The 21,765-nt window shown below is 35.4% G+C and overlaps 1 protein-coding gene across 1 annotated transcript in view; it reads left to right on the forward strand.

Annotated features, from left to right (window-relative positions):
- Positions 1 to 21,550, forward strand: part of LOC107708571 (protein SZT2-like) — a gene marked incomplete at its 3' end in the record, with an annotated part of 67,037 nt that extends 45,487 nt beyond the window's left edge. The window contains exons 27-49 of the mRNA XM_016512833.1: positions 618 to 665; positions 3,001 to 3,128; positions 4,526 to 4,790; positions 4,879 to 5,050; positions 5,148 to 5,240; positions 5,418 to 5,496; positions 6,727 to 7,029; positions 8,558 to 8,696; positions 8,788 to 8,904; positions 8,985 to 9,054; positions 9,949 to 10,134; positions 10,251 to 10,523; positions 11,895 to 12,159; positions 13,311 to 13,385; positions 13,483 to 13,645; positions 14,447 to 14,555; positions 15,327 to 15,447; positions 17,293 to 17,445; positions 17,559 to 17,661; positions 19,224 to 19,338; positions 19,637 to 19,724; positions 20,798 to 20,916; positions 21,386 to 21,550. Of these exons, the coding sequence (XP_016368319.1) occupies positions 618 to 665; positions 3,001 to 3,128; positions 4,526 to 4,790; positions 4,879 to 5,050; positions 5,148 to 5,240; positions 5,418 to 5,496; positions 6,727 to 7,029; positions 8,558 to 8,696; positions 8,788 to 8,904; positions 8,985 to 9,054; positions 9,949 to 10,134; positions 10,251 to 10,523; positions 11,895 to 12,159; positions 13,311 to 13,385; positions 13,483 to 13,645; positions 14,447 to 14,555; positions 15,327 to 15,447; positions 17,293 to 17,445; positions 17,559 to 17,661; positions 19,224 to 19,338; positions 19,637 to 19,724; positions 20,798 to 20,916; positions 21,386 to 21,550 (3,349 nt within the window). The remainder of the gene's footprint in view (positions 1 to 617; positions 666 to 3,000; positions 3,129 to 4,525; positions 4,791 to 4,878; positions 5,051 to 5,147; positions 5,241 to 5,417; positions 5,497 to 6,726; positions 7,030 to 8,557; positions 8,697 to 8,787; positions 8,905 to 8,984; positions 9,055 to 9,948; positions 10,135 to 10,250; positions 10,524 to 11,894; positions 12,160 to 13,310; positions 13,386 to 13,482; positions 13,646 to 14,446; positions 14,556 to 15,326; positions 15,448 to 17,292; positions 17,446 to 17,558; positions 17,662 to 19,223; positions 19,339 to 19,636; positions 19,725 to 20,797; positions 20,917 to 21,385) is intronic.
- Between the last annotated feature and the right edge of the window lie 215 nt (positions 21,551 to 21,765).

A 21,765-nucleotide genomic window follows, 5' to 3' on the forward strand; every position in this document is an offset into this window, starting at 1 on the left:
GCATCATTTTCATCTGTCAAATTAAAAAATTTTTTTTTTTTTTTTTTTTTTTTTTCTATTTTATAATTTTAGTATTATTTATATTGCTGTTTCCACTTGAATTTTAGTTAAAGTTTTTGTCATTTTGTGTTTTTGTCATTTTTATTTAAAAATGCCTATAGAGTTTTTTTATTAATTAGTTAGTTTTACTTTAGTTTAGTTATTTTGGTACTTCAAGTTGAATTAAATGAAAATGAGAAATGTTGATATATAATAACTAGAATAAAATACATTTACTTTTTAATATTTTATTTTATTTCAGTTAAAGTTTAATTTCAAGTAACGAAAATGTTTTTTTTTTATGGTTTTAGTTTTAACTTGAACTCTCTAACTTGAATTCTAACTCTAACTTTAACTCCATTAACCCTGTTAAGTGACTGAATTGAAAAGCTCTTCATTACCAGTAAACGGTCTGAATAAAAGCATCGATAACATACTTGGTTATGATGTCTAATAAAGTTGCCTCGGTAGGCGGTTCGCTGTATTTTGGAGCAGAGCTGTTGTGTTTGATCATTCCTGAGGGCATCATGTGGTCATCCTAATGTTGTACTGTCTGGTTTCTCTTTGGATGAGAATAGAGCTCAAGAGACAGACTCCTGGGAGTTCAGTCAGCAGCCCAAATACAGGTAGCCCTGCTTACTGCTTCCTGCTGCCGCCCTACAGCGGGACGGGGCGGGAGGGGATGAGGGGTGTGAGGGGGCCGCTTTGGCCCCGTTACCCTAAGGATGGCCCTTCTTTCTTTCTCTTTCTCTGGAGGGTTTTGCTGTTCTACGAAAGTGACCGTAATGAGGGGATATTAGGCTACTGAAGACTTAAAAGGGTCTGAGGTCTTAAAATAACAGAATTAAAGCAAACGTTTATCTCTGTATATGCCGTTCAAAGTTTGGGTGTCAGTAATTTTTTTTTTTTTGAAAGAAATGCATACTTATATTCAGCAAGGATGCATTAAATTGATCAAAAGTGACAGTAAATGCACTTATAATGTTACAAAATATTTTTTGTTTCAAATAAATGCTGTTCTTTTACTTTCTATTCATCCAAGAATCCTGAAAAAATCAAGCAGCTCAGCTGTTTTCATCATTGATAATAATCAGAAATGTTTCTTGAGCAGCAAATCAGCATATTAGAATGATTTCTGAAGATCATGTGACACTGAAGACTGGAGTAATGATGCTGAAAATTCAACTTTGATCACAGAAATAAATTACATTTGAACATATATTCACATAGAAAAAAGTTATTTTAAATGGTAATAATATTTCACAGTATTACTGCCTTTACTGTAATTTTGATCAAATAAAGCCAGCCTTGGGGAGCAGAAGAGACTCCTTTCAAAAATAATAAAATATCTTACCAGCCCCAAAGGTTTGAGCTGTAGTTTATATTGTTGTTGATTGGGGTGCACAGTGATTTGGATTGTTCTATATTATCTCATGTGTTTTAAGACCTCATATGCTGCTGAGGGTTGTTTCCTCTGCCTTCTGATGTTCAGTACCAGTCAAAAGTTTGGACGTACTTAACTGAAGGCCTTCTGATTACGCTGGGAAATGGAAAAGCAATGCGGCAAAACAAATCCCTCATACATGTTCCACATTTTCTTCTTGCCTTTTCAATACAGTTTCAAAAGCATCCCAGGATGCACCTCATGTTTTTATGATGAACGTCTAGAGTCCGCAGAGCTTGAACAAAGAAGAAGGGCAAATATAAAGGAGGTTTTGTTTGTGTCACAATTTGTGCATTTCAAAATGAGTTGAGAAAAGTCATAGTAAAGCATGAGTAGATGTGTCCAAACTTTTGACTGGTAGTGTACATACTTAAATTAGGAGGTTAGTTCCCTGCATGCAGACATTTAGGAGATCGCTAGACATTCGAAACGAGGCTAAATGACTGGAATATAACTTATGTCCTCTTTATTCTTGATTTATTTGTGGGATTTGCCTTTGTTGATCCGGTATGTTCTTCTGCATGATAAACGTCTGTCTCGGTGGTAATGTCTGCTCATCTGAGCATCCCAATTTTAGGCTACATATTATATTGGTGTCCTCAACGTCTTGATTTTTTTCCACTAAGCTTTTCCCGCTTTGTTGACCACAAAAATGGTAAACCTCTGGAGTATAAACCTCGGGTGTTGTTGCTTCATGGCTGTAAATCTGTTTTGCATGCTTTTAAAGCTGGCTTGAAACCGTTGCAGTATGACTGGTTTGATATTTTCCCGTCCTCTTCAGCGGTATTTACATTTGATGATCCACTGGACTGTAGATAAATGTAATCCTATTGCACTGTGCTGCTTATTATATCGTATTACACTCCGGAATACTGAGGTATCATCGGCCACTGATATTTCAAATCAACACCGTCAGCAATCAGCTATTAAGGAATGGTATTTTAATAATTAATTAAACCTGTTTATTGCACTCTATAGGGTCTGTAATCACCTTTTGTTCTTGCACGTAATATAGTCAATAAATACAGACTAGAATTAATCAAATCTGAAAAATAGAAAGCACGCATTTGGTTTTTGTACACGTCAGACAGATATGGTTGTTGCATGTTATCTGCATTTTCATAATGGTGTCTTTTTTCAGAAATTGCAAATAAATTGCCTTATTTATTTGTTATAAATATGTATTTATTTAACATCATGCCTGAGGTCTGACTCAGTGTTACTGCAATAATAAACAGCTCTTGTATCTCTTTGTTGGGCTGTAATTGAACTCTGTTTGAATTTAAATGCATTAGTTAAAAGCAAAATGCTGATCTGAAGACAAAAGTTAAAAGAAGTGTCTGAAAGAGCCAGTTTTTCTCTGTAATAGACGTATGGATGAATATCTTGGGTATTGCTTTTCCTGCTGCTTGTCTCTGCTATTTTAAGCTGGTGTCTGGTGTAGTGTTGTAGGAAATGTCTGGCAGATTGTGGCCTGCTGTTATCTGGTGTGTGTGTGTGTGTGTGTCTCTGGGCAGGTCAATCTCTCAGGAGCGCAGCAGCGCCTCCTCCTGGACGGAGCTCATGGCGCACCCCCACAAACACAAAGAACTGGCAAACTACTGCAGCCTGCTACAGGAGCACTACTACCAGAGCTATGTCAAAGGTCACACTCTAACATATGCATAGAGCTTAAATAAATACAAATATAAATAAATAAGCAAAAAAAAAAAAAGTAAATAAAAAATTCATCTACGGAATTCTCATTAGTATAATGCAATAAATAAGTAAGTAAGTGAATAAGTAAATAAGTAAAGAAGTAAGTAAATAAATAAGTAAATAAATAAATAAATACGTAAATAAATAAAAATAATTCTCATTACAGTATTGAGTCCAGACATTTTGTCCATTACATTTATGGTAACACTTTACAATAAGGTTCCATTTGTTAACTATATTTAATGCATTTACTAACAATGAGCAATGCATTTGTTACAGTACTTATTAATCTTTGTTAATGTTAGTTAATAAAAAAATACAGCTGTTCATTGTTAGTCCATGTTAGCTCAGGTCTGTTAAATAACATTAATAGATACAACTTTTGATTTTAATAATGTATTAGTAAATGTTGGAATCAACATTAACTAAGATGAATAAATACTTTTAAGTATTAAAAGTATACTTTTAAGTAAAGTATTTATCATTGTTAGTTTAACTAATGTAGTTAACTAATGTTTACAAATGGAAACTTATTGTAAAGTGTTACCGCATTTATTTTATTATTTTAAAATAAAACTATAAATAAATAAACAAAAAATAAGAAATCATTTTTAAACATTTAAGCACATTTATCTCCAGAATTCTCATTAGTGTAATGCAAAAAAATATATAAATAAAATAAAATAAAAAAGTAAAATAAAATTATCATTACTTCATTGAGTCCAGACATTTTTAATTACATTTATTTTATTATTATTTTAAAATAAAATATAAAAACTAGTAAGCAAAAAAATAAGAAATAATTTATAAGCATTTAAGCACATTTATGTCACAAATTCTTATTAGTGTAATGCAAAAAAAAAAACAAATCCTCATTTTTCAATTGCATTTATTTTATGTTTTTGTTATTTGTTATTGTTTATTATTATTTTTTTTTATTATTATTTTTTTTATTATATCATTAGTTTTTATGTAATCCACATTGTTCTCAATGGTGATTCATTAGCATCTCATTACTGAGATTATTAATGAGAATCACCCTGTCTAGATACATGATTTTTTTATATTTGTCTAAATAAAAGGTATTTAATTAGTTATTTTTCTATTTAAATATTTAATATTAGTCTAAAATAAATTGTGTCTGCAGATCTACAGTAAAAAAAAAAAAAAATATATATATATATATAATTCTTGCGCATATATATAATGCATTTCATTCATGTGAATTGGGGCACAAAATGTGTTCATAAAAATAATATCACAATACAAAAATAAGTACAATGTTGTTATTGTAATTTTCACGGCAAATGATTTCATTGGTCTTGTGCCTGTGTCGATTGACAGGTGTTTATCGCAGTCTGCAGCAGTCGCACAACGTGAGCTCGCAGGACTTACTGACAGCTATGGACTACTGCGAGGAGTCGCTGCAGGAGATCGACATCACTTCCTTCCTGCAGACGCTCTGCGGACACGTGCGTGTGTTTCGTGAGCGTCACGAGCTGCATGGCTCTGTCAGCGTAAGCAAGTCCAGTGACGCTTCCACCACCTTCATCATCGGAGAGGGAGAGGATGATGGAGCTGACAGAGCCACGCTGGTGTCTTCATCCAGGTACTGACCTTAGAGCAATGCATTGTGGGATTAATGCTTTGTTTTCATTGTTTTTATATGTTTTATATTTGTTTGTTTTTTCTCAAAGTATTGAGCTGGAGGATGTGAGTGAAGCCGATTCCAGTGGGAAAGTCTCTGCTCCCACATCCCCGCTGGACCTGGACGAACCGAAGTCTCCAAAAATCCCAGAATTCCCTCTGTCGCTCCTCCAGTCCCAGCAGAAATGTGACGTGTATCCTGATTTGCACAAAATCATACAGGTACGGCTGACAGCAAATGTTGTCAGGGGTGTAGAAACAACATGTTTACAACACAGCTGTCATACAAATGATATCTCATATTCTTTTTGTTTCACAGGATAAGTTCATGGAAATCGGTGCTCAGTATTTCAAGACTGTACCGTCCAATCCACATTATTTCTTTTACTGCCTTCCATCTTCCAAAAAAGAGGTGTGTACACACATTAAAAACATACATGCATTGCATAAAATACAAAAACAGAACTGTATTGGAAACACTGGGAATAGTCTTATATAGACAAATGTTTGACTGTCAGATTGGCGCTCATCTTTATAGCATGAATGGTTTATGGGAGCGCTTTCCTTTCCTCTCGTCCACCGTCTGCAGGAGGATTTGGACCGAGAGGGAGAGCGGAGAGCCAGTGAGGACTGTGAGGTGTCTGAAGCTGAACTCGCCACAGAAGACGGTTAGACATCCTTCATGACACACTGAATGTTCAATTTAATACCCGAGTGCTACATTTTTAATATCACCTATATCTAAGTCTCCACCTCAGGCTGTTTTGATAAAGTTCACATTCAGTAAATAATTGGTTTTGAAGAAATTTAATGCCATTTGCAACATATTTAAAGCGCTTAACTGTAATATTTCCCTCACTAAATGTGTTATGCATAAAGAAAATAACAGTGTTTTAAACATCTGTTTATCAATCCAGTGATGCTTCAGTTGGATTGTGAAAAGTTTTCTATTATATTATTGGTCAGGGATGTAACTATGCACCTTTAGCCGGTTAAAAATCGATAAAAATGTGTGACGATTCAAGTCGGTGGGCATTTATAATAATGTATCTCTGAGGGGAGCTGACTGACTTCAGAAAATTTTAGATGGTATTTTCTTTTCATCTTGCGTCCGTAAAATGCATATTAAAGTACTGTTTATAAGCGCTGCGCTGCTTTGTTTACGGCGGTAACCCAGGAAACGCTGTATCGCTGCTGTTCCATGAGCGCCTCCTGCTGTCAGAGAGTGAATCTGCATCTCTTTCAGAGCTTCTGCTGTTTCTGTTTCCTGCAGATGTTTTACGTAGTATAGTTTCACAAAGCTAAAGTCAGACCATTCTGTTTTTGCTTCAAATTTCGAAATGATACAATCTAATTTAAATCAAAAACTGCTCATGCTGCATGTATGCATCATCTTTGATTGGATCGTGATTAAAATGTCGTGGTTGCCTCTAAATTTAAATGGGAAAAGCACAAGCAAAGCCTTAGTTTGTTTATATGAAGACATGTCTTGCATTTGTATTATTCATTCATGTGATTTGGGAATTTAGTTTTGTGATTCAACATATTTCAATTTCACAAAGAAATGTGCAGCATTTTGTCTAATAATAAAAGGACTCTTTTTCATTTATAATTTGTCATTTTGTTAAATAATCATGGGAAAATCGTATCGTGAAATCAGTTTTGTGAATTGTATCGCATGAATCGTTACATCCCTATTATTAGTTAATAATACTGCATGCACAGCCACGGTGCCATAGCACTGGTGAATGAACATTTAACAGGGACTTTAGTAGGGTCCGTTGATTTCATGTTATTTGGAAAGTTTATGTGTGCATTTAATAGTGTTTTGCACCCGTTAGTAAACTTGAAGTATATTAAAACATGGTTATCCATATTTATGTTTTGCATATGTGCAGAGAACGTGTCGGGCTGCTGCATCGTGACGGAGAGTGACACGGATCTGGAGGTGGAGTATCAGGATTGTGGGAATGGCAGAGCGGAGGCTGGAGGACAGGGAGCAGGTGAAGGCGAGTCTCGGTCGGACTCCAACACGGTGAACCAGGACGAGGACTCCTTCAGTATTCTGGACGGAGACTCTCTGCTGGAGGTGGAGGGTCCGCAGCCGGAGATGCCACCTCTGTTCGTGCACCTCACCTGCTCCGTCAACATGAAGAGCTGCCATGGCTCCATGCCCACACAAACACTGCCAACCTGTCTGGGTGAGACACTGAACACACCGCTGAGGGTTCTGCCACTGACTTCAGACTCTGTGCTTACAGTCATTTACAGGGTCTTATTCGACACTTTTGTTGCATTTAGTTTTTTCCCTAAAGTCCACTATCAATGTCAGTCAAGATTAATTCACCAAAAAATGTATCATTTTGTTTTTCATGGCCATTTTTTAACTGTACTGTATATTTGCATACAATATTTTGACACTTTTATCCAAATCAAGTTATAATTGAAAAACGTTAAAATTATAATAACTTTTGCAAATCAGCTTTGTTATGACTGGCTCTCTTCACTTTAAAAATCATAATAGTGCTAAATAATAATTTGCTAAATACTAAACAAGTATTTATATGATATGTAAATGTAGGTGGACTTATGTTAATTAGCTTATGGTTGTGACCTGGAAATGTCAGGAAAATTTTGGTTGTGAATATAACTTAGTCATTTAAAATAAGACCTTTAACCATTTAATTGTATTAATTTCAAGGATTGGCTAAATATATATGAAAATATGCCACATCAAAATCCTGATCAACAGTGTTGTTAACATTAAAAATAAAACTAATGATTTTCTAAAAATAAATCTAAAACTAACAAAAATATTTAATTAATTAAAATTAAGCTGAAATAAATATTAGATGAAAAGGTTTAAAAAAAAAAAGAGAGAGAGAAAAATGTTACATTGGCAACTAACTGAAATAAAATAAGTTTAAGTTGAAGTACTAAAAAATACCAAAACCTGGACTGAAATAAAATAAATGAAAGCGAACTGAAATAAAATAAATTAAAGCTAAACAGAAAAATAATTTTAAAAAAAATGACATAAGCACTAATTGCTTAATAACAAAATTACTAAAATGTAAACTAAAATAAAAACTGAAAATAAATAAATGTAACTTTAAAATATTAATAAATTCTATAATAATATATACATAATATAAATATAATAATATAATATAAATAAAGAACAACTCATGAAAAATCATTATTATAAAACGGAGAGTTCCAGTCCTTGATTCTGATTGGCTGATTGGCTGATTGGCTGATTGTTCTAAGCTGTTGTAAAATACTCTACAAACATACACCTTTGTTTACGTTTGTGTGTTGCTCGGCAACCACTTTATTGGAACCACAACTGTTTCTGAGGAACTACATTGTTTGGTGGAAGAATACTGGTTTTATTAATATCATTACACTTTATTTGCTCTGTTTTATTTTGTGAAACCTTACTACGTATATGGAATAACCGTTTTATAAAAGCAATAAGCCCCGTGAAGCCTCCACTTCGTGTCGTGCCTAACAACGCCCCTTAGCTGTTATAAATTCACTGTAAACCACGGCTTCTTGGGGCTTATTGCTTTAATTCATTGGTTAGAAGGGATGGACACCATGTATATTGAGTTGTTTTTTTTTTAATCTCAAATTTGATCCCTCTGATTAGTATTAATCTGGTTAATGTATTTTCAATAATGTTAGTGAATCTAAAAATTATTATTATTATTTTTTTTTTTGCAGGTGAAGTCATTACCTGTCTTGAGGACGCTGAGAGTCTTCAGTCGGTGGATCTGAACGAGTTGTCTGTCACTCTTGATATCTTCGTGCTCACGTTACCTCTGGACATCGAGGTCATGGCTCCTGACTTCCACCACAACAGGTCAGTGCTTGTGAAGCGTCGCAGAGTGAGGAAGAAAACAGCATGGCTGCAGCTGGAGTGATCCTGATGGTTCTCTGTGCATGTACTGTAGATACACGTCTGAGAGCAGCGTGTCTCTGAACCGCTCTCCTGGACAGCCCTCGTCCTATCGCTCTGACGAGGAGCTCATGGCTAATCTGGACGGCCTGCGCGGGGTTGGTGTGGAAAGGTGAGCGTTCGGAGCTCAGCAGACATCATCTGTTGCCAAATATCTTGAGGATGAACTTGTTATTTTGTCGTCTTCTGCAGTATGGCTGGAGATCCGCTGTCCAAACTTCCTATTCCACACAAAATGGCTGTTTTAGCCACCATGGATGAGGTGAGAGTGCAAAGATTTCAATGAAAATTAAAGTGATTTTATTTTTTATTTAATAATAATAATAATAATATTTAATGACATTGTAATTTTAAATAATAATAATTTTCAATATTCTCAAACAATTATTGGCAAAATTTTACAATAAGTCCCATTAGTAATGCATTGCTAAGATTAACTAACATTGAGCAATGTCTCATTTTGTTTTGTTTTTATATATTTTTTTCTAATATGTCAATATCATTTTTATTAATTTTTATTTCAGTTTTAATTATTTCAGTACTTCAAATAAAAATTTTAAATGTTAACTAATTTAAATAAAATATTTTGTAATATTTTATTTTATTTCAGTTAACATTTATTTTATATTTTTATTGCATTTATTTAACAAAAATGTCTCATTTTGTTTTATTTTTTGTTTTTATAATTTTTTTTCTAATATGTCAATATAATTTTTATTAATTTTTATTTCAGTTTTAATTATTTTAGTACTTTAAATAAAAATGTGAAATGTTAACTAATTTAAATAAAATGTTTTAATATTTTATTTTATTTCAGTTAACATTTATTTTATATTTTTATTGCATTTATTTAACAAAAATGTCTCATTTTGTTTTGTTTTTTGTTTTTATAATTTTTTTCTAATATGTCAATATAATTTTTATTTATTTTTATTTCAGTTTTTTTATTTTAGTATTTTAAATACAAATTTGAAATGTTAACTAATTGAAATAAAATATTTTTTAATATTTTATTTTATTTCAGTTAACATTTATTTTATAATTTTGTTACTTTTATTTCACAAAAATGTCTTATGGTTTTAGTTAAGTTTTTGATGTAATATACAGTATACTACATACATTATGTATACTATATAATATAATAACCCTGTTTCAGATCCGTTGGCTGTTGGAGGATGAGATAGTCTCCGCTCTGCGGCACTCGTCTGTTATCAGCTCCTCCACGCTGCAGAAAGTGTCGGAGCACGTGTGTCGCTCCAGCGGCCGCCCGCAGTGCCACTGTGAGCTCGTTCCCCTGCTGTTCGTATTTGGTCCCGAGCAGTCGCTGGAAAAGTTTCAAGAGGTTTGAACTCATGCGATGACCTCTATTATTGGTGATAAGACTCTCCAGGAAAGGTCAGGAACGAGATTATGTTCTGCCCCGTTGTTTAATAACACGTCCCTGCTTCCTCGCTGCAGGAGTTCAAGAGGTTATCGCTTCCTGGTTACCTGCTGAACGCCGAGCAGCACAACTTCCACTACGTCTCACTGAGTCGCCAGCAGTCTCACAGGCTCCAGGCTGCAAGACAGCTGTCTAGCATCGCTGCTCAGTACTCAACGGCCGTGGGAACAAGCTCTCAGCAAACCAGCCTGTGTCCTGAGGTGGAGGACGGAGCCAGAGCTTCAGCAAACATCTGCACGCCAGACAAAGACAGAGAAGGGGACTCCAAGAAAAAAGAGCCCGACACTGAGGTAATTATCAAAAACCTTTTAAACCACACCTGAAGAAAAGCATTGCATAATGCAAATTAATTTTTTTAATCAGATTTAACAAAGCTGACTTGCTGTCTATTGCAACATGGGCAGCTGTCTTATAAATCAACATCCTAACTGAAATGGAAACTCAAAATGAATGAATGAAAGACTCGACTCAATTGATTTCAGTAGAACTATACATTAACATTTTAAGCTAACGATGCAATACTTTAATGAAGCATAATACATAGTACACACAGAAATTGGTTTAAATAGTCATGTGTAGATTAGATTAAAAAAATAATCTATATTTTAGCTAGTGATTAAATATGATCAAATATATAGGTATATTTGTAATTAATTTGAAACATTTTTCAAACTTTGACCAGTCTCAAAAAGGATTTTTCACTTTGCGGTGCATTTTGGGTTTGCCTTTTTCAACAAAGGATCAAAAGTTCAGTATGATTTTCAATATGAAAGAAACTAATATTTAATTTTATTTAATTTAAGAATTCATTTTATTCAGCAAGGATGCATTAAAATGATCGAAGAAATGTATCATGTTATAAGATTTCTTTTTCAAATAAATGCTGTTTCTTTGAACGTTTTATTCATCAAAGAATCCTGAAAAATAAAATGTATCACGGTTTTCACAAAAATATTGTGCAGCACGACTGTCTTCAACATTGATAATAATCAGAAATGTTTGTTGAGCAGCAAATCAGCATATTAGAATGATGTCTGAAGATCATGTGACATTTTTAATTTTTTTTCTCTGTATTTTTAATCAAATAAATGCAGCCTTGGAGAGCAGATGAGGCTTCTTTCAAAAATCTTACCAACCCCAAACTTTTGAGCGGTAGTGTAAATTACTACTTTAATATTCACATTTATATTAATGCATTTGGAAATTTTAACATATATTCACATAGAAAACAGTTATTTAAAATTATAATAATATTACTGTTTTTGCTGTATTTTTTCTCAAGTAAATGCAGCCTTGTAAACAGAAGAGAACATTAAAAAAACTAAATGACCCAAAACTTTTGAACTTAAATGACCTCATTTATGATGGAAATGGAAATAAATACATAAACGGGCATGAAATATATATTCAAATAAATGTATGATTTTAGTTTAAATGATTTTATTATGTGAGAAGAAAAAGTGAAAAGTGATACAAGAGACATGAAACAAGCACAAAATCAGGGGCTGGAGATAAAGGTTATACAGTTTAGCTTTATTATACAAAACATCTGACCTCAGAATGCAATGATTGACCGATCTAAATCAAATCTCCCAAAGAGCCTTTTTGTTGTCTTCCTCTTCATCTGGTGTATGATTCATGTGTTTTTTTTCCTGGAGCAGGTGGAGTGTGGAGACACGCAGAGGGCCAAGGAGGACACGCGGCCTGCAGCAGCTGATTCAGTCAGTGAGTCTCACTCTGAGACCTCTGACCCCGGGCAGATCAAACAGGCCGACGCAGAGGAGACTCGACCTCAGAGTGCCATCAGCAGCGCTGCTCACCTGCAGGCAGGCAGCAGCAGCACCGAGCGCTCGTCTGATCACACGTCCCCTCCAAAAACCCCCTCGGCTGCCAGCCTGGCCGAGTCCGTGCAGTCCACCACACACAGTGAGTGTCACGAGAAACCAGCGTCATCTGAGTTTACTGAGATCCTGCTGGTGTAGTTAGACAAAACATTGCAAAAAAGGCCTGCACACTATGAGGATGAAAAAAAGACAACGATAAGGTGCAAGATTTAAGAGTCATCTTAAAGAAATATTTCAGCCAAAAATGAAAATTTGCTGATAATTTATTATTTAGTCCATCCAAGATGTAGATGAGTTTGTTTCTTCATCAGATTTGGAGAAATGTAGCATTGCATCACTTGCTCACCAATGCAGTGAATGGGTGCCGTCAGAATGAGAGTCCAAACAGCTGATAAAAACATCACAATAATCCACACCACTCCAGTCCATCAGTTAACATCTGGAGAAGAGAAAAGCTGCATGTTTGTAAGAAACAAATCCATCAGTAAGACGTTTTTAACTTCAAACCATCATTTCCAGTCAAAATAATCCAGTAATCCACAAAATAGTCCATAATCCAAGCTTCCTCCAGTGAAAAACTCATCTGGTCTGAATCAGGAGAGAAATCTGCACAGATCAAGCACTGTTTATAAGCCAAAACAGCTCTGAACAAATATGTGGGTGGATTTTGATGTGAGAGAGAACAGGGCAGGAAGCATTATTATGGATTATGGACTCGTATTTTGGCTGGAAATGATGGTTTGAAGTTAAAAACGTCTTACTGATGGAATTGTTTCTTACAAACATGCAGCTTTTCACTTAAAAAGATGTTAACTGATGGACTGGAGTGGTGTTGATTACTTGTGGATTATTGTGATGTTTTTATCAGCTGTTTGGACTCTCATTCTGACGGCACCCATTCACTGCATTGGTGAGCAAGTGATGCAATGCTACATTTCTCCAAACCTGATGAAGAAACAAACTTATCTACATCCTGGAGGGATTGAGGTTATTTTTGGGTGAACTATTTCTTTAAAACAGAAATCGATAACATGGTTGCATATGTCACATGATCCAAAAAAAAAAAAGTTTTTGGATCATGTGATTATATATTTTTTTGTTGCCTGTTTGGATTATTGTCATCTCTTTGGATGTTTTTGGATTTTGTTTGTTTGTATGTTTATCCATAGTTAGACTCTAATAATAAAGTTTATGCTATTTATTCTAAGCGGTTTTGATTCCTGTTGCTTTTAGGCAGTGGGAAACTACGGCCCAGTCGAGTTCAGAGCGTCGTCTCCAGTCAGGGCAGCCTGGACTCAGACATGATGGGTGAGACTTCACTCAACACACAGCATGTTCAAACTCACATTTACATCACAGTCATCATTCCTCATGGTCCTTGTCCTCTCTGCTGTGTGTGTTTCAGGTTATGATGGCGGCAGCAGTGATTCTGAGTGCGACGGACCCACTATGAATGAGCAGGAGAGACAGACACCGCTCATGCCTGATTTCTGGCTCATCGTCAGAATTCATCAGGACAGAGTGGAGGTTTTCTCTCATGCCAGGTACTGCTGCAGAGACGCGCTCAGGTGACGAAATTCACATTCAGAAAGCACCAAATGCAAGCAAAAATCAGCAAGTTAACTGGCTGGTAGAAGGCTGGTTTGAAATGATCGTTTGACACTCTTTGTCTTATTTAAGTCATTTGCTAGATTCAACGTATTAAACATCAGTACAGTCTCATAGTTTGTTGACATGAATGTTTGTTGTTTGGTAAGGAGTGTGCTATTATTAAAAAAAAAAAAATCATTTTATAAAATTATAAAATGTATTGATTATTTGAAATAATTTTAATTAGTTAAATAATTTATTTTTCTAAATTATTATTCAATTTTATTTTAGAAATAATCATTTTAAATACACACACATACACATATAATATATTAATTATTTAATGCTATTTGATGATTATTCAATTATTAATTACTTTTTAACTGTATATAATATTATTATATAATATAACATAATTTCTTTAAAAAAAATATATATACTGACTCTAAGCTTTTGAATGGTATAGTGTATAATGTGTTACAAAAGCTTTTTATTTCACATAAATGCTGATCTTTGGATCCTTCTATTCCTTCTATTATCCAGCGTTTATTGTTGACTTCAAAGCTGTTTTGTTGTCCAAGTCTTATGCCTATCAATGAGTTTGTGTTCAGTTGTGCTCTAAATATATGAAGCATACAAATGAGCAGCATGTCTGTTTGTAGTGCTTAAATTGCAAACGCTTTTCCCCAGACATGCAAACAAAACCGAGTTTTGCATTTTCCAGCTGAGAATGTAAAAACGCTTTGTACTGTTGTGAATCTTGAGCATTGTGTTGTCAGGAGTTTTAACAGAGGGAAAGAGGAGGAAGAGGAGGAGATCCCAGAGTACCTGCGTCTTCATCAGCTGGTGGTGAGGAGGATTGGAGAAATGTGCCGAACAGTCAACCAGGTAAAGAACAGCCTTTCACTATCAGCGTAAAGTCTGGTCCAGCTCATTCTGGCCAGAAACACCCACTATCTACACATATAATATATTAATTATTTAATGCTATTTGATGATTATTCAATTATTAATTACTTTTTAACTGTATATAATATTATTATATAATATAACATAATTTCTTTAAAAAAAATATATATACTGACTCTAAGCTTTTGAATGGTATAGTGTATAATGTGTTACAAAAGCTTTTTATTTCACATAAATGCTGATCTTTGGATCCTTCTATTCATCAAGTTGACTTCAAAGCTGTTTTGTTGTCCAAGTCTTATGCCTATCAATGAGTTTGTGTTCAGTTGTGCTCTAAATATATGAAGCATACAAATGAGCAGCATGTCTGTTTGTAGTGCTTAAATTGCAAACGCTTTTCCCCAGACATGCAAACAAAACCGAGTTTTGCATTTTCCAGCTGAGAATGTAAAAACGCTTTGTACTGTTGTGAATCTTGAGCATTGTGTTGTCAGGAGTTTTAACAGAGGGAAAGAGGAGGAAGAGGAGGAGATCCCAGAGTACCTGCGTCTTCATCAGCTGGTGGTGAGGAGGATTGGAGAAATGTGCCGAACAGTCAACCAGGTAAAGAACAGCCTTTCACTATCAGCGTAAAGTCTGGTCCAGCTCATACTGGCCAGAAACACCCACTATCTCAGAGTCGTCACCTCTGATCCTCTAGCACTGTTTTCCACTTTGTTACTCTTTAACCTCCCATGATTTTCTCCACAGCGCCTCCTGCTGCAGGACCTGCATGATAGTCGCGTGTGTCACTCTCTCCTGGTGGCTGAGAGCGAAGAGGACATCTGGAAGCACGAGTCGCTCTACCGGCCCAGGATGACCAACTCTGACGGTGCAGTACTTAATGCCTCAGCCGAATGACTGACACACACTCTTTCTACACGCCAGAGCCTGAGCCTCTTTGACAGGAAGTGCCGATTTGGAATGTTTTTGTTTTAAAAATAGCTACATTAGTCAGAAAATTGTCATCATTTTCCCAGATTTCTTCATCTATTAAAATCTTTTGTATGGGAACCAAATGTCCCAGCTCAGACTGCTCTGCTTTTCCGTTTTCTTTTAATTTCATCTCACATTTAGAGTCTTTTATGCCAAAAGACTCAAAATGTGTGATGAAATTAAGAGAGAGTGGCCCATACTGCTCATAACTAAATAAAATGCAGAAGGTTAAGTGCAACAAATAGTTTGGCATGTGAGTTACTCACTATTTCTAATGAGCAAATAAATCAATGAAATGCTAAGCAAATAAATGCATGAAATATTAATCTCTTTTACTCTTACTGCTTCAGATCCATGCACATGCCGGAGTCATTATTGTTGTTATTATTATTATTTTATTATTATCTAATAAAATTGTGATCCACAATTTTTTAAAATGCAATTTAAAAAAAGCAGATTGGCCAAAAAAATTGTGATTATGTGTCAGTATTAACATAAATACTTTATTATAATAATAATAAAAATAATAATAATTATTAAAAATATTAAACTGAATAATAAATATTGCTATTGCAATATTTTACTGCAAAATAAAAAAAAATCTAATATTTAAGAAAAGTTTTAGTAAAATAATGTATTTGACAGTACAACAATATTTATTTATTGCCTTAAAAGCTTAATGGTTTAATGTTTTGAAATTTTTTAGCCGGTTATAAGCGTTTCTCATTACATATCTCAAAACACGTTGACCCAAGACCCAAACTCTTGCAGCGCATATTTTTACACTGCGAAAAAAAATTAAATCCAACTACAAATATCTGAACATTCTTAATTCAAGACACAAGAAAAATAACAAGATATTAAGTTTTGCATTCTGAAAAATGTATCAAAATTAAGTGAGTTTATGCTCAAAACAAGAAAAAATATCTGCCAATTGGATAAAAAAAAAAAAACTTAAATCAAATGGATTTTTCTGATCCCATTGGCTTTTTTTCTTGTTTTGAGCATAAACTTGCTTAATTTCAATGCAGAAAATAAGACTTAATATCTTATGTTAAAGGGGTCATATGATGCGATTTCAAGTTTTCCTTTCTCTTTGTATTTTGATTTAAGAATGCTTAGATATTTGTACTGGAAAACAAGACGAAAATACTAAGTAAGAAAGTAATTTTTGCAGTGTATTTAATTAAATTGCAGCATTTGTGATAATGGCACAAAACCATATCTTGATTTCAGTTTTATTTTAATGAATTGTGTAGCTCCACACCACGCGTATGGCTTTGTGTAAATGAAAACTGCTGATATTGTTGCACTCTTGATATGCAGTACAGATTTAATAACGCCTGCTGCTGCTGTAAAATGCAGAACAATTTACACTAATGCAAACAAACACAGACTCTCACACAGAAGCCCATCGGGAAGGTCAATTCAAGGGTGGTGATAATGAGACCGCAGTATGAGTCTGAGCACTCGCCTTATTGACTACAATTTTATATCCTCTGTTTAGCGTGAATTACCGCACTAATGTCCTCATATGGCCTATCGTTCTGCCTCAGACTGTGCAAATGAATTGGATCCAGTCGACCACAGAGATCAACGCTCAAATGCTTAATTTGTATCGTACGACTTGAGGTGCTCTGCGGGTCTGTGGAGTTCAGCTAATCCTGCTAATCGCCCTTTTGTTATGAAATTGTTAAGATGAAAGTCTCATCCCCATCATTGCACATTTTTCCCGCCTCAGACTACAATGCAGACGAGAGCTATCAGCCGCGGGACTACCTTGCCGCTACCATGCAGTTCATCCCGGGTTACTTCGCCTGTGACGTGGTCTGGAGCACCGTCATTTATATTCACCCACGTCTCAAAATGGGGCCCAACATGGGCGTGTCCCGGGGTGAGTGACACCACAGCGGACCATTTAGGTGGTTCCTCATGGAAACATGTTTTTATCTTGAAAAACTGGGGAGCTTATGTCCAAAGATGATTTGTTTTCTCTGGTTCTTTCAGCTATCCAGGCTCTGCGCTCCGTACTAAACGCTTTCTGTGTGGTAAACCGCAAAAACATGTTTGTTTATCAGGAGCGCACCACCAAATCTGTGTTCTACCTCCGGTGAGTCAGAACCTCTGCATTTTTTCATATTAGATATTGACCAATATGAGCTTTTCAGTGATTGATGCTGGTATCTGAAGAGCGGAGTAAACGAGAGTTTGTTGATCCAACACTAAGGTTGTGGGTTCGATTCCCAGGGAGTGCATGAACTGATGACGTGTTTAGCTTGAGTAGAAAGTAAACCACTTTGGATAAAAAACATTTCCAAAAGCAGTAATATAAATGTGAATGTTAAAGTATCAATTTACAATTCCGTTCAAACGTTTGGGGTTGGTAAAATTTTTGAAATAAGTCTCTTCTGCTCTCCAAGGCTGCATTTATTTGATCAAAAATACAGAAAAAAATTTAAAAATGTGAAATATTATTACAATTTCAAATAGCTGTTTTCTATGTGAATATCTGTTAAACTGTAATGTATTTCTGTGATCAAAGCTGAATTTTCAGCATCATTACAGCAGTCTTCAGTGTCACATGATCTTCAGAAATCATTCTAATATGCTGATTTGCTGCTCGAGAAACATTTCTGATTATTATCAATGTTGAAAACAGTTGTGCTGCTTCATATTTTTGTGGAAATGTGATACATTTCGTATTTCAGGATTGTTGAAAAAGTTTAAACTGTGTAAAGTTTAAAAAGGTTCCTAAATATGTTGAAAAAGTAACAAAATGCAGCACAACGACCAAAGACATCCATCTAACATATTTTAAATAGACCAACAATTAAAACATAGCAAAGAAGGAAAGCAAGAAAAAGTGTGCAGATGGCTGACAATTCTGCGTTTATCTTATTTTTGAGGATCAAATATTGATTAAATTGACTCATATCTACACATTCTTTATTATTTTTACTATTTTGAACATTGTAGAATAATTATTAATTATTAAAAAATATTTTAAAATGATTAAAACTATGAAATGACAATAGTATGAGAATTGTTTATATATAAAATATATGTTGAACTATCTATCTATCTATCTATCTATATATATATACAATTAGATTTTGTAACATTATAAATGTCTTTACTGTCATTTCTGATCAGCTTAATGCTAAGAGTATTAATTTATCTTTATTGGGTAGTGCATCTATGTTTATTTGTAGATTTATTACCTAATTTGTTGTTTTATCACCCGATCCTCATTGTTTTATGCCAGATAAATCCAGCTCTGATTGCCAAATAAATTCTGTCATCATCTCATTTAAAAAGATCTTGTTCCCTTAATCATCCTGAATTTAATTAGATACTTTTAGCTCAGGTTATGAAGCTGCTATTTCAAAGGAACTAAATGTTAGTGACTGATATAATGCCTATACACAGTCACAAATATTTATTATTAGCATACCCCAAAAAATGATTGCACAGTATTTACTTGTAGGTCATTCAGAAATAATTGAAAGCAGAACATGTGTTGATATATCTGTCTGCCACTATAATATCTCTTTAATTTCTCCATCTGTGGCATTCTCGCCATCATCTCCTAGTGCTGTAAGTGATTGCTAGAATGTATTTGAATTCTTTTCATGTTCTTGACCTCCTCGTCTCATCTGTCCGTCTCCACAGACTCTCCGAGACGTCTCAGGCAGGGAAGTACAGTGATTTGGATGGAAACGTGCACGTGTCGCGCTCTGTCGGTCTGGCTCGCAGCCAGGAGCCGCTGGGCTCTGAGGACCTCACGGTAACATTCACATACTGTCACTTCTCATTACGCTTTAGGAAACCAGAGCCCTCAGCAGCCAGCCATTAGGGCTCAGATCGCCTTCCAGAGTGAATGATTTACCTGCCGTTCGCAAAGCACTGAACTGTCCTTGTGTTTACGCCATTTATGAGCCTCATCCTGAGCTATAGAAATGGGAGATGTGAGCAATTATGTGTTTATAGTCTGAAAAGCAGGCGTAGAACGTGCTCCCTTGAGCCCTGATGTGATGTGTGTTATGTTGTATGTAAGTGTGTGATGACATGTATCATGTTCACAGGCATCACGCTCTTCTCTGGAAGGCTCAAGGCCGGTTGGACTGGTGGACAAACACGTTTTGCTGCAGGTGCATGGCGTAGGGACCGCAGGTGAGAGAGAGGGATGGATAAATGTTTCTCACAGTACAGTGACAAAACAAAAGATGAATGAAGTGAGTTGGTTTCTGTGAGGGATGTTACAACACTACACCAGCCATGCTTACTGAAAGCAAAACCAATGAACCATTAAGTTCAGACCAATTCTTGCGTTTGTAAATAGCTGGACGGAACGCAACTCAATGTAATAGTTGAAATGATTTAAACTGTACAGGTTCTTGAATATGCATCACTTATGGTGTGATTTGTTGAAAAAGCAGCAAGACGCAGCACAAGGCCAACGTATTTTTAAATAGACCAACATTTAAAAAATAGAGAATGGAAGCAAGATTATAAAACGGAGAGTTCCGGTCCTTGATTCTGATTGGCTGAGCCACGTTCGAAGCTGTTGTAAATTACTCTACAAACAAACACCTTTGTTTACGTTTGTGTTTCTTGGCAACCACTTTGTTGGAACCACAACTGTTTCTGAGGAACTACATTGTTTGGTGGAAGAATACTGTTTTTATTAATATCATTACACTTTATTTGCTCAGTTTTATTTTGTGAAACCTTACTACGTATATGGAATAACCGTTTTAATTGATTTTTATCTGAATCAAACTGTCAGGACTCTCCAGCTTCACCTGCAGTACCATCAGCAGCTGACAGGAGGCGCTGTCGCTCTGCATTCATCCTGCTGTTATCAGGGCCATGAGTTATTTCTTTTCCTGTAAATTAATTGTGGGCAGCAAATGTTGATTAAATCAGCCCATATCGACTCATTCTTTATTATGACTATTTTGCACATTTTAGAATAATAGGAAAATTAGAGGACAGAGCAAAATGGAGACGGATGCTGCTGTAGCAGCCCTTAATCAGAAGAAGCCGAATGAAGAATAGGAATTTTAGAAGAATGTCGGGTCGTTTCTGGGTTTCGCGAGCAGCTCTGAGGGATTTCAGCACCTGCTCGGGAGACTTCAGTTATAAATCTAAAGTCAATATGAAACGGCTTCCAATCTGTGAACTATTGTACTTCCATTTTGTGACACATCTCCAAGTGAGATATGATGTTGTGTGATGGACAGGTCCAGAGATCACTGATGAACTGGTGAAGGTTTTGAGGAAGCGTCTGGACGAGGCCACGCTGGACATTATCACAGTCATGCTGGTCAGGAACTGCAAACTGACGCCTGCAGATGTGGAGGTGATTTCTTTCTCTTTTTCTTCTTTGACCATCTTTTGTCTATGACAGACTTGTTCTTCGCCGCAGGTTAAGTACAGATTAAGCAGATGAATTATATTTGCCCGCCCTATGCAGAGACAGACATTTGTGGGGAAAAAATGACAATAAAGTATCGTAAAATACAACTCATGTGCTGTATTTCAAGTCTTCTGAAGTTGTGTGATGTCTGACTTTTAAATGCTTTTTGCTTTGAATCAAAGCTTGTGATGCTGTGATTCATCTCAGAGCGAGTTGGTTTAGAAGTCTTTATTGAAGATTTTTTGAAATATTGCTGAAATACTTCCAGAACCAAAGCCGCTTAATGTGCGGTCACTGTTTTTCTCAGTTTGTGGGCGGTTGGCGGGTGTGTTGTTTGAGATTAATGGTTGGATAATAGACTGTGGAGATGATTTTTGGTTATTGCACATAATTTTTTTCCTCTTCGTCTCAGTTCATTCAGCCTCCCGGCTCTCCGGCGACGGAGGTGATGGAGTTCTGTCTGCCGCAGTACTGTGTGCCGTGGATCCAGGCGGTGGCTCACTACCTCCATCAGAACCTCCTCATCTTCCTCCACATCCCCAAATACACTGACAGCAACATGGAGCACCACTTTAAGGTACCGGCGTCTGATCCACTGAGACAGACATTCCCAGTGCATTTGGTTCATGGAGATGGTCACATGTTTAAATCAGAAAAGCAATGTTGTAGATTCATAATATAAATCTATGCAAATTTCTAAAATTATTGATCCGTAAATGTTTTGCCTTTTTAAACGAAAATACAGTTCATACACTATATATATATATATATATATATACATATATTAGTGCT

The sequence above is a fragment of the Sinocyclocheilus rhinocerous genome, unplaced genomic scaffold (genome assembly GCF_001515625.1).
Source record: "Sinocyclocheilus rhinocerous isolate Xijiao unplaced genomic scaffold, SAMN03320098_v1.1 scaffold566, whole genome shotgun sequence".
Lineage (NCBI taxonomy): Eukaryota > Metazoa > Chordata > Actinopteri > Cypriniformes > Cyprinidae > Sinocyclocheilus > Sinocyclocheilus rhinocerous.